The 12,989-nt window shown below is 45.3% G+C and overlaps 1 protein-coding gene across 1 annotated transcript in view; it reads left to right on the top strand.

Annotated features, from left to right (window-relative positions):
• Positions 1–12,989, top strand: part of LOC126281356 (small conductance calcium-activated potassium channel protein) — a 1,755,063-nt gene that overhangs the window by 810,870 nt on the left and 931,204 nt on the right. Inside the window, exon 4 of the mRNA XM_049980265.1 lies at positions 8,562–8,966. Within this exon, the coding sequence (XP_049836222.1) occupies positions 8,562–8,966 (405 nt within the window). The remainder of the gene's footprint in view (positions 1–8,561; positions 8,967–12,989) is intronic.

Below are 12,989 nucleotides of genomic sequence, written 5' to 3' on the forward strand. Positions count from 1 at the left end.
CAGCAGATACGTTGGTCTCTCTACCTGTATCGCTCTTGTTCATGCCCGGGAGGCACGCGTAGCTGAAAGAACGCCACGGCCGCTAACAGATTCACTTGTCTCGATGAAAATCTATCTTACAATGCTTGTCCACGACCAGCTGAATACTACAATGCTCACAATATCTGGTGGTATCAGATCTATCCCATTTCATTGCCTTCCGTTGTTAACAGGTACTGTGCCACTTGATTTGCGCAGAAATATTACTCTAATGAGTGAATTTAACATGAGCACCAAAAATCCTAATCCACCCACGCAAACGACCTTGCATTTCTAAATCTCAAAAGACGAAAATGATATACTAGTCTATGTGACGCTTCTGACAGGGCTACCAGAAGTTTGAGTCCCCTTAAAAATGGAAATTTCTGTGGCAACCAGTAACAACGTACGAGCCGTCGTAACGTTTTCTCAGATGCTAGTTCCCAAGTGCATCTCGGCTACTACACAATACATGGTCTGTCCTGAATTGGATCCGAACGGGCCACGGCATATGCAAAGATGCACCCCACAAATGGAAAAATTGCCCAAATCTGACTGCGACTGCGGTACTCCACGCCAGACTATGTCACATTGTCAGTGACTGTCGTATTCGAGCAAATAGCGGTAGTGAAGAGTATTTCCGCTGGGTACACCTGAGGCTGTACACTGGATGGCAGAGCTGGACGTTCAGTTATGGAACACATGTAACCTTGTTAAGCTCATTATTCCTGAATTGTGTACACAACGGGTAAAAATATAGAAGTACCAGAAACACAACACATTACCATGGCTAATACGGTATAAAGAAACCGTTAGCATTCAGACCAGCTTCCAGTCTCTAGGAATGGACAACTAAAGGTCCTGAATGGTTTTCAAGACAATCTTGTAGCAATATTGCTGAAAAACAGTAGCAAATTCAGGCAACGACGATGGAGGAGGATAGAGATCACGCACTTTTGTCTTCAAAGTAGACCACAAAGCTCATTAATACTGACATCTGGTAAAAGTGGTGAACATGGAACATTCAACGATTCATTCTCGCCGGCCGCTGGTGGCCGAGCGGTTCTGGTGCTTCAGTCTGGAACCGCGCGACTGCTACGGTCACTGGTTCGAATCCTGCCTCGGGCCTGGATGTGTGTGATGTTCTTAGGTTAGTTAGGTTTAAGTAGTTCTAAGTTCTAGGCGACTGATGACCTGAGATGTTAAGTCCCATAGTGCTCAGAGTCATTTGATTCATTCTCTTGCTTACAAAACCAATGGTGGACGGTAGGAGCTGGGTCCGTGGAATTCCCCTATATGGCACCACGAATCATCAACGATCGCTCTCAAGTTCAACTCTTAGCAGCAAGCAGTTGCATCATAGGTTTGGGACGGCGTACGCTAGACGTAAGGTCGTCAGGAAACTGGGAACAGTGTGAAAGGATTCTCTTCGGGCCAAATGATATTCTTGAATTGCTCCATAGTCCAAAGTTTGTGGCTCCGGCAGCAAGCTTTCCTGTTAATGGGCGTTTGCACCACTGATAAGTGGTTTTCGGATTCCAGCTGGCCCTGTAGTTCCCAGGTTGTGGAGTTGTGTTCGAACTGCTTCGGTGCTGAGAGCGTTCGCAAGTGCAACATTCAGTTCTACATTGAAATTTCCAGCTTTCATCCTCTTATTATTCGTCTCAACCCTTTTCAGTGAACGTCTGTGACGATTGCTAAACACACTTTCGTCGGCATTGTGACTTAGCGGATCAGATTTCTCCGCTTTCCCTGTATGCGGTACAAATCTTCCAAACGGTGCGTTTTGTAACACCAAACACTTTGCCTTCCATATTCAGTGAATCACACATCATACCAATACAGACAATTTCCCTACGTCCGAATTCACTCATTCGTATTGAGTTCTTTGCAAAGGTGCCGTTTGTGGTTAGATACAACAGCTCAATTTGAATGGTTGGTCTGCGTCTCCATTTCGATATTTTTTTCGAACCTCTCTGTGTTATATATATATATATGTGTGTGTGTGTGTGTGTGTTGACAAACGCGTCAGTTATCGAAACGCCAAATAATAATTTAAAATACACCGATTTCCGACCCGCCTTTTTGTGGGGTTTTCCTTGGTTGTCAGGTAAATACCGCAACCTGCAGCCCCACTTCCACTTACTCCTATCTGGGAACGCATCTGCACTCCTATCAACTTGCCGGACAAATGGCTGAAAAGAACATCAGTTGTACCTTAAACAGGTGGTTCATCCTTCAGGATAGAGGTTCTTCTTACGTTTTCTGGTCTTATCCCACATCCTTTCGAGGTACCAGCCTGGTATTCATCTAGACAGATGTGGAAAACCGCTACAAAACCACATTCAGGTTGCTGGCATTCCGGCCATCGTCGTCAGTCCGCTGAGAGAATTTGAAAGGGGCCGCGGCCCCTCCCCGAATCCCGGAAGCGCTGTACTAACTCACATCGCTATCCATACGGGTCCTTCGTGGTAGAATATGAACAATATGTACAAAAAACTTTCGACGAGATTGTCATACAGTTTGACACGCTATTTCTTTCAGGTCATAAGTCTTTAGTAAGTCTGAAAAGAAGTTACGGAGTAGTAAAGCTTTAAACGTGCTTATTTTTAAATTGTTGTTGCGGGGTTTTGAATGATTAACTAGTTCAAATGGCTCGAAGCACTATGGGACTTAACATCTGGGATCGTCAGTCCCCTAGACTTAGAACTACTTAAACCTAACTAACCTAAGGAAATCACACACATCCATGCCCGAGGCAGGATTCGAACCTGCGACCGTAGCAGTCGCGCAGTTTCAGACTGAAGCCCCTAGAACTGTTTTACCACAGCGGCCGGCCCAGTTTTGAATGACATGCCGCCTGGAACTTCACTCACGGAGACGGATTCACGGCATCTCGCGAAGAGCGATCAATGTCCTGCTTTCGTACTCACAATTACGCTGATTTTTTGACCTGCGATTCCGATGGAGAGGAGAATGCTGGAATTTGCATTTAAATTTTTGTCCGTGAAGAACGCAGTCAACCCCAAATGACTATAAATAATGGTATTGGTTACCATCACTAGTTTCTGGCTGTCAATCCCATCTGCAGATGGCTGTACTTGTTTTAGTACAGTATTATACTCGTCAGAATCACGGTGTGCCGCTGCCGCAGTGCACAAGAATATTTCAGTATTTAGAGGCACTTGGGTGGCAAAAACATGCTAATGTGGGTGCATTTAGTAAGACATAAAGTGAAACAGCTAACCACACTTAAATGTTCCAGTTAATGGCGTTTTATCTTTCACTATTCCTCACGTCTTTTCAGGACTATGCAGAAAGTGCTGCATTGCGAATAGTAAAGGTACGACGGACGCTCGGAAGGTAACTTCCATCATTGTTTTTGAAAGAGTTTGAGGCGTCATCTCACGAACTGCGCGGCCCCTCCCGCCAGAGGTTCGAGTCCTCCCTCGGGCATGGGTGTGTGTGTGTTGTTCTTAGCGTAAGTTAGTTTAAGTAGTGTGTAAGTCTAGGGACCGACGACCTCAGCAGTTTGGTCCCTTAGGAATTCACACACATTTTTGAAGAAGAGAGACTAGCACGAGACCGGCATGTCCCAGACGATTCACATGTCTGAGACTACGCCACGATGGCAGACGGTCGTTTACTGACAGTTTGGCCGCCAATGGAAGTGCGTGCTGTTATCCAGTACTGATGGGCACGTGGGATTATTGTGTACGCCGTCTGTGAACGTCTACAGACCGTGTATGGTGAAGAAGCCATGGTTGGTCGCTGGTGTTGCATGATCAGAAACGGAAGACAGAGTCTGGAGAATGAGGTCTTAGTGGGCGTCCCTCTACATCCACTAATGGAAACAAAGCTGCTGGCTGTGCAATAATTCCTTCCATCGCGGGGCACCGACTTTTATAACAGTGGTTTCTGACTGCATGCTATGACAGATATCTCAATGGCGGTGGCGAATATGTCGAAAAAAAGTGCAAAGCGTATAGTTCATGGTGCTATGGTGTATTAGGTTTTCGCAACAAAGTTTCCGTGTGAAAAACCGTGACGAAACTTACTTGGGAATGTCCCCCATGTGTTACTAAACGGCTAACCCAGCTCATGGTGCACGATCAATCTGCAGCTTGCGTATCTAACGGCTTCTAGGGAACCAAAAATTTGAGTTTCAGTGTTTCACGCAACTATTGACGAATTTAAAAATTTAAATCGTTATCACAATCTATTCTTTAAAAGGTATAATCCTATGTTAAAGGTTTAACAAAGTGATTAATTATTACAGATACACCACCTTGTAAGTGCGGCAACCACTGATATCAGTAATCATCTTCGGTATTAATAACCGCTTTAGAAGTATTTAGTCCTTTGTTACTGAATTACTACTGATTTCGTGCCACTAAAAGCCGCATCTTCAGGTGAACATCTGCCTAAAACGTTAGAGTGGAAAAGATCTGCATATTTTTACACAACAATCGTTGTCCTTCTGAACAAAACACTGCAGTATGCAGAGCACGTGGCCGCGTCGCCTGTACACGTTTCGGAATAGATCGGAGAAGGGGACCTGTAGATTATATTAGAATCCGGCTGTTTTATTCTGTGACATGTTGCCTTTTAGAGGTGTTTTGTTCTGACGCACAACGAACGGGTAAAAATATTCCGAGCTTTTCCGCTCTAATGTTTTAGTCATATGTTCACCTGAAGATATGGGTTTTAGCGCCACGAAACAGGTAGTGATCCAATAACAAAGAACTATATACAGCTGAAGAGGTTATTAATACCCAAGATGATATTATAGTTAGAAACTGTATGTCGTCAGTCAGCGTAACTCATTGCACGCAAATTACCCAGACAATAATCATCCATTATCGGAAAGCGATTTCGCTTCTCTAAATAACCGAAGTGAAGGAGCTTGATGGTATGCTGTAAAGAAACCACTGTGACACACGGCTCACAAATACTTCGTAATATTCCTTATGCCATTTGTAGCCTCAGAGAAGTGCTTTGCATTCTATGTTTTTGTTTCGAAGGCAAAGACCATCCAGCATGTGTAATATAACGTGTACTCCTTTATTTGCATTTGTCAGCTCTTCGTTGACTGAGGCCGTACCTACTACGACGTGTCCCGCTACACAAGGAGACAGAGTCATAATAACTAACTGCTAATGCTCTACTCTTCACATCTTAAGTCCCTGAATTCATTCTGATTATTCTTCCAGGTTGTGGAAATTATCGCAAAAGTTTGCGTGCTGTAGAATACGTCCCTCAGGTTGATGGATGCGACGCAAAAGTATGGGTTTCTCTCCATAAAATAAAATCACAGGCACACTAGTTCCGGCTAGCTCCTTAGTTGCATTTTGTGCTCACAAATTCTTCTAATCTGACCACAGAATTTTGTCCCAGCTGCATTATCTGACGCTACATTGTAGCGAAGTGGTTTTCCTCTGAGTGGTTCTCGCACTACGTGTCTCATAAAGACGGCGTAGGTAGGTAGCCTTGGAGTACTGCCAGCCCATTTTGTAATGTAGCCGCTTTGGGACGACCAGCAAAACCGAGAGGCATTTGAGCGGCACTTACTTACCTGCTGTGTGAAAACTAGGTCAACCTACGACGTCTCTCATAATACCGAAATCTTTCCTGCTTCTGGAACGACTATGTCATTTTTAATTATTTAATGGACCAAAAGACACGTTGACATACAACAATTAGATATTATTTTGCTGTAATGGAAATGTTTTCGTGTTCCGCGGGAGAGATTAGCTACGGCGATATTTGCTACGAATTTTTGGATTTTATTTTCCATAGCTATATAGTGATGAAGAGTCTTACACAGAATAAACTCGCATAGAGAGCGGCGCCAAATCAGTCTTTGACTTATTACCAGTACATCTGCAGCGAAGTCATTCTTGAGTTCTTGACAAACTGAAGTTGCCTTCTCCTTTTCCGGAACTTCCCTGATGTGTCCGAAAACAGTCCTTCATATAGGAACCTTGGCACCTTTAACAATGGACTGCTCGCAACAGGGTCTAACTGTGCCCATGAACATCTTTGACTATTGAAGCTTTTCGTGACCATTCAACTTGCACATTGATGTCTGAAACACCACAATATTGAACATATTTCAAGCTGTCACGAGGGGTGAGGATATCTTGTAAAACATTGTCTCAGATCAGAGCAACGTACCGAATAAGTACACTTACGTCTGTGTGGCATTATTATAAACAAAACAAAAATCATAATAATAGCCTCCATTTCGTCTATTAACGTTATCGCGCAGAAGGTAACTCCATTACTAAAGTTTTTTTTGGACAAAGACCACTTTCTACAGCTTTGAGAGAATTTTTACGCAGATAAATATTTTTCTCTGTTAACTATTCGTTGTGTTGCTTGAACTAAAACTTTTTGCTGGTTGTAAATGATTAAATAAGAATTTAAAAGGAAAATAGTTTTTGTTGGTATCTTACAGAGCCCACTAATCACTTTATTCAGTATAGAGTCGCTGAAAATACAGGCAGTTAAATATCCTCTCACTACCAGGTTTCGCACTCTCCAGCTCATAGTGGAGAGTCACTGCAAAGGCTGTGGAGTTGGGTTGGTGGAGAATGATGCAGTAACGTAAGAGTAACACAGAATATCATGTTGTGTTTCAACATACATATGACGATCCAAGGTAAGGCATTGTAGCCCACAGCCGTCATGGCGGATCCATGCTGACCTTCAGTGGGTATTTTTCATGAAATAGAAGACATTTCCCTAAACCATTCATGATGGCTTGATCCCTAAGTTTAGCATCCTGTGTTGATAGTCTGAATGCCATTTACGGAGGTGCAACACACGTGGTAAGTGAAACCTAGAGTCAAAGGACCAATTTCTTTCATACCTCATATCTACGAGGTTTGGAACTTAAATAGTGGCAGCTATTTATTCACAACTGGTACAAAAGAGTTACATGTTTGCACCTGTTACTGTCATTCAAAGTAGTCATTAGCGTTGTCTAGAACCCGTTGCCAGCTATGTGGAAGGCGTAGTATGCCGTTAGCAGAACCTATTCTGTTGATGGTGCAAATGGAGCCGTCTACTGCCTATCGAATCTCTGGAACATTTCTGAAGCGAATACCACGAAGCCAAAACTGAAACGCCAATCCAACGAATGGCGTCATTATAGGTCGCCACAATATTCGAAAGTGCATCAGAGCCCCAGTATGGTGAAAGTTATGCTGATTCTCGTGTACGACTATGATGGTGTTTGCCTAACGCATTACGTTCCTGAACGGCAGACCCTCAATGGACAGTATTACTGTTCGTTTTTGGAGCATCACCTACGACCAGCTTTGCGAAAGAAGCGGCGACACTTTCTGCACTACCCACCGATCATTTTGCACGACAATGCGCGGGCGCGTACAGCGCAAGATGTAGCTGCTCTGTTCGGTCGATGGGATTGGAGAGTACTGTACCATCCACCCTACTCCCCGGACGTAAGTTCTTGTGACTTTGAATTGATTCCGAAGATGAAGGAACCACTTCGTGGCATTCGCTTCAGAACTGATCCAGACATTCGACAGGCAGTAGACCGCTCCATTCGCCCCATCAACAGAACAGTCGCCGGCCGTGGTGGTCTAGCGGTTCTAGGCGCTCAGTCCGGAACTGCGTGACTGCTACGGTCGCAGGTTCGAATCCTGCCTCGGGCATGGATGTTTGTGATGTCCTTAGGTTAGTTAGGTTTAAGTAGTTCTAAGTTCTAGGGGACTGATGACCACAGCAGTTAAGTCCCATAGTGCTCAGAGCCAACAGAACAGTCTCTGCTACTGGTATACTACGCCTTCCATATCGCTGGATCGCTGGCAACTGGTTCTACACTACGCTGGTGACTACTTTGAAGGACAGTAACAGGAGCAAATATGTAACTCTTTGTATCGGTTGTGAATAAATATTTGCTACTATTTAAGTTCCAACCCTCGTATTTCAGGGAAACGTCTTGTAGCCTCCAGGGGTCACGGTGAGCCATTGTTGACGTCAACTGGGCACCTGTCATGAAATAGATATTTCCACAAAGAATTCCACTAGGAACCACCGAACATTCTGTACTACTAACCGAAATTCCATTAGTGTAGGGCCCCCACACATTTTGAGACCTGGAGACCAAGGACTGATTTCTGTTACATACGTCACGTCTGTATCAGGGCAAAGTAATATCGTCCACAGTTGTCACGATTGACCGCTGCTGACCTGTGGTTGGTACTGGTCGTAAGTTGTTTTTACAAATCACTCTGGATGGCCCGATCCACAGTATGGGGATCTATTGGGCATTCTGTTATTGACCGTTTGGCAGAGGGGCACCACAAATGCTGAGACATACAGTCCAAGCGCGATCTCTGGTAAGTCGTATGTATCATGGTCATGTTTTACAGATGCCTCGGCTTATGGACGAGAGGGTAGGACATGCGCTTAGCAGGAGGGGGCTTACTTCGTTTGCCTCGGTAGCGCTGGCTTTACTGTCACGCAGGGGACGTTTGGGGCAGTGGAGTGAGGTGCGCCGTCGTGTGTTGCAGCTGCGCAAGCCCGTGTCGACGCTGTCGATCCCCGCGGCGATGAAGGGCGCCGGGGGCGGCGGCCGGGGGCAGGAGGGCTCAGCCGGCGAGGAGGCGGGCATCGCCCTGGTGGGCGTCCACTCAGAGTTCCCGCGCTACACCGAGGAGCGCGCCGGGCTGTGCAAGGGCGGCTCGCTGGACAGCGCCGGCCACGGCCACGGCGGGGGCGGCGGCGCCGGCTCCGCCTCTGCGCAGGGCGCCGCCCCCGGGAAGCACAAGCCCAACGTCGGCTACCGCCTCGGCCGCCGCAAGGCGCTCTTCGAGAAGCGCAAGCGCATCAGCGACTACGCGCTCGTCATGGGCATGTTCGGCATCATCGTCATGGTCATCGAGAACGAGCTGTCCAGCGCCGGCGTCTACAATAAGGTAAGGCCGACGGTAACCACTTCCTGCCGACCTCACTGCCCGATCGTTTGTGTTTTACAGTGAGCCTTGCAATGCCGGAGTCTGTGGAGTTACTCATCTAACCATAGCAAGTCCTAATCATCTAAGAGTTTATCTGTGGTGAAGCCATCTAACAACTGTGTTATCAGTATTGAGAAAGTTATGCGCCATTTGTCAAATTGCAAGCTCCCAACGACTGGTATTTAGATCGTAAATGTCGTTAATTCTCCATGTCTGTGGCAGGCTGAGATGGGAGTTTGCTTAATTGTATCAGCAGGGATTACTTTTATTCATTTTTATATAAGCATGCTGTGGGGAAGGATCTTAAGCACACTTTTTCTCTCTCGGCAGCGTAACCTTCCCTGACCATTCTGCCCGCACTGTAATTGATGTTTAGGTCTATCAAAGTTCAGAGTGCAATCTTATCGATTGAATTTGAGCTCGCAACGGATGACGCAATTGTAATTTTGGGGGTGGTCAGAGAAAACTACGTTCTGCACAAATCTAGTCTTGTGCTAATAATTTTAGTAAAGGGACAGCGTGATTAATATATTCTCTTTTCTTAGGTATGGTTTAAATGAGCAAGCCGAGAACGGAAATTACTTCGAAAAACAAAGTTAATTTTATTTTAACCAACATTAGACAAAATTTATCAAAGTTACTTCTTAACAATCTTTTCAAAACACATTTCACTAATTCTGCTCTGAATTTTCATTTAAGTATGAACAAAGATTATTTAACTATGCATATATATTATTTCTCCTTTGAATTTCAAACCGTGTTGCCTTTGATTTGCATCGTCCTCTGAGGGAAAGGAAAATCTTCGAGAGCACGTGGTCACTACACTACTATGCTGAGACATACACATGCACTAATTTATCACTGAACTGCAAATATCGTAACTATTTCTCTATGCAGATTTTCTATGCACAGTGAGTGGCTGGCATCGAGCAGGACTCGTGGCTGGTATTTCCAGCGCAAAGTGCTTGAATACGAAACGATTCATCTTAGAAAAGCTACACTCGATACTAAATTTTCAATAAGTTGTTAAACATCGACACACGCTAGCATAAATGTTCAGCAATCGCAAAAACTGGCTACAACTCCGTTTATTAGCTTTCTCGGCGGTTGCAGTTTGAAACTATGCACCACGTGGCGGGTCGTAATGGAAATATCGAACGGAGAAGATTATTCTTTTATCGGATAAATTGAACAAAAATCAATAAATGGTTCTTAATTGATCAATCGCGAAAAAGACTGTGATAAATAAATTGTTAACATTAAACATACCTAAACATTCAATTACCTTTGTCCTGATTTCGTCGCAGCGTTCTGAAGGAACGTCTGGTCGCTTACCTGTCTTCCAAAAACCTGCCCGTAACCGTTGCGCGGCTCTTTCTCCGAGGAGCACCAGGTGGTGGCGGAAGCCCATGACCAGCCTCTGCTAAAAAAACTTTTTTTGTGTGTGTAGACTTTCGCACCTCTGGTCGAACCCTCCTGTCCCTGCTCTTTGCCTTCCACTGAATGTGTTAAAGTTGGTAGCAGATTCTGAGACCCGCTACATCTCTGATTCGTCTGCTACCACACTCAAAACATTCACACCTGACCACGTACTTTAGGGAGAGGTGGGGAAATGTAAATAGGGACACAGGACGTGCATATTGTAATGAGAATAAAAGACTTCGATGCATAATTGTTACCAGATGCATGTAATTTGGGGCTGAGATTATTTCACTGTTCATAAATGACGTAAAGTAATTGAATTTACGCTGATAATGTCTATCAGCTGATAGCAACACATTATAACACTGACTTTAACTATGTAACGAAACCTTTTCTGACGTTACAAAATGTTGATATATTGGTTTGCATCGTTTTTTGGGCTCATCCGTTCCATCTAGGGCCCCCTGCAAAATTTTACCCGGCGTGCCCTCCAGCGTAACTCAGCTGCCTAACTGCCCCTACGACGTAGAGGTCGATAGCATTACGCGCCATTTGATGTCAGTCTGTCCTCGTGCGTGGCGTTGGATGGAACAGAGTGGACGTGTGTTCACAAGTTATGGAAAGCAAGAAGGGACATTCCCGACATCTTACGCTCTTTCACTGTCGTAAGTGGAAAACCGCCTCACAATGCCGGAGGAAGATTTGTGCTGTATACAGGGACAATGCAGCTAGAGCATATCAACATTGGTTTAGTCAGCTTCTAGCTGGGAATTTCGCCCTAACAGACAGACATCCATCTGGATGGGCAACGGTTACGCACGTGGAGCGGCTTAATGGCATGATATTCACCAGTCCGTGAATGACAACGCGGGAGTTGGCATTGGAGCTCAGTCTCACTCGTGATACGGTAGCCAGGAATTTGAGGAAGCAGGGTTACGTAAATATTCGCGATGTGTGGGTTCCTCGTGAACCGAGTGAAGCGAATTTGATTCAGCGCGTGTCCGTCTGTGACTCCTTGTTGAGGTGCAGCCAGAAATCTCCTTTCCTGGAATGGCTGGTAACTGGAGATGAGAACTGGATCGTGTACAATAAATCCCGGGCGAGATTAATCGTGGCGCAAGACAGAGAAGCCACCACTACCGGTTCCTAAACCACAGCTGCATCCGAGAAAGGTTCTGCTACGCATCTGGTGGCATTGCGAAGGTGTCCTGTATTACGCACTTCTTCCGAACAAGACTGTCACTTCCGAGATATACTGTTCGCAGGTGTATCCTCTCATGGCAACCACTTATTTGAAACGACCACATTTGGGACACGATGTCGTCTTTCAGCCCTACAACGCCAGACCACATACCTCTATTGTGACCTGTAAAGAGCTGTCTTCTTTTGAGCGGGGTGTGTTTCCCCAACCAACGTATGTGCCAACAATTGCCCTTCCGACTTTCACCTATTCCTTTCCCTGCAGAATTCCCTGAATGACAAACTTCTCACCACCTTGGAGGACTGCAGACTGAACATCGAGGAGTTCATCAACCGGAAAAGCCTCACATTTTGCAAGAATGGCTTTTATACACTTTCAGAGAAATGATAATATATTGTCGATAATAATGGTGTGCACTGCAGGAAATATAGAGTTCGTTTACAAAACCGATCCGCCTTATTTAGTTCTATTGTGCACGACATTGTCTGTGAAGTGTGTGAGCAGACAGGCCGCCAGCCACTCTGTCGTGGCTGCGCTGCGTTCTTCTGGATTGCACTGTAGCGAAAAGCGGACGAACTTACGAGACAACCAAATATTTACGACATGTTTCTGGGACATAATTAAGTGCTGTGAAACAAGGGTACAAATCAAGACACAGCGATACCATTCTGACAACTATGTACATATTTATGTCGTCCTGTTGTATAACAAGTTAAAGCTCCTATGCCATTAGACACCACCAAAAGTAAAATTCCAGCAGCAAACATGCGCTGTCAAGCATAAAACACGTGTTTGAACATCCCATATGGATTCATTATCCGCTGATCAGCCAGAACGTTATGACTGTATAGCTAACGGCCGGTACGTCCGACTTTGGCACAGATGAGAGCGGCGATGCATCGTGGCACGGAAGTAATGAGGCTTTGGTAGGTCGCTGGAGGGAGCTGGCACCACATCTGCATACACAAGTCCTTAAATACCGGGGGTGGGGCTGATGAGATCTGGCGCCACGTTCAGTCACAGTACAGATGTGTTCGATAGTTTTAAGAGTTGGGTGGAATGGGGTGGTGGGGGATGGGGAGCTCATCAATTGCAATTCGCCACTGTGTTCCTTGAACCACTCCAGCACACTCTTGGCCTTGTGACATGGCCCATTATCCTGCTGAAAAATGTCATTGCTGTCGTGAAACGTGACCATCATGAAGTGGTGTACGTGGTCTGCAACCAGTGTAAGATATCCATTGGCCGTCATAGTGCCTTGAACGTACTCCAGTGGACCCATGAAAGCCCACGTGAATGTTCCCCAGAGCATAATGGAGCCGCCAAGCCGCCTGCTTGTCTCCGTCCAGTACAGGTCTCAA

The sequence above is a fragment of the Schistocerca gregaria genome, chromosome 7, assembly GCF_023897955.1.
Source record: "Schistocerca gregaria isolate iqSchGreg1 chromosome 7, iqSchGreg1.2, whole genome shotgun sequence".
Taxonomy (NCBI): domain Eukaryota; kingdom Metazoa; phylum Arthropoda; class Insecta; order Orthoptera; family Acrididae; genus Schistocerca; species Schistocerca gregaria.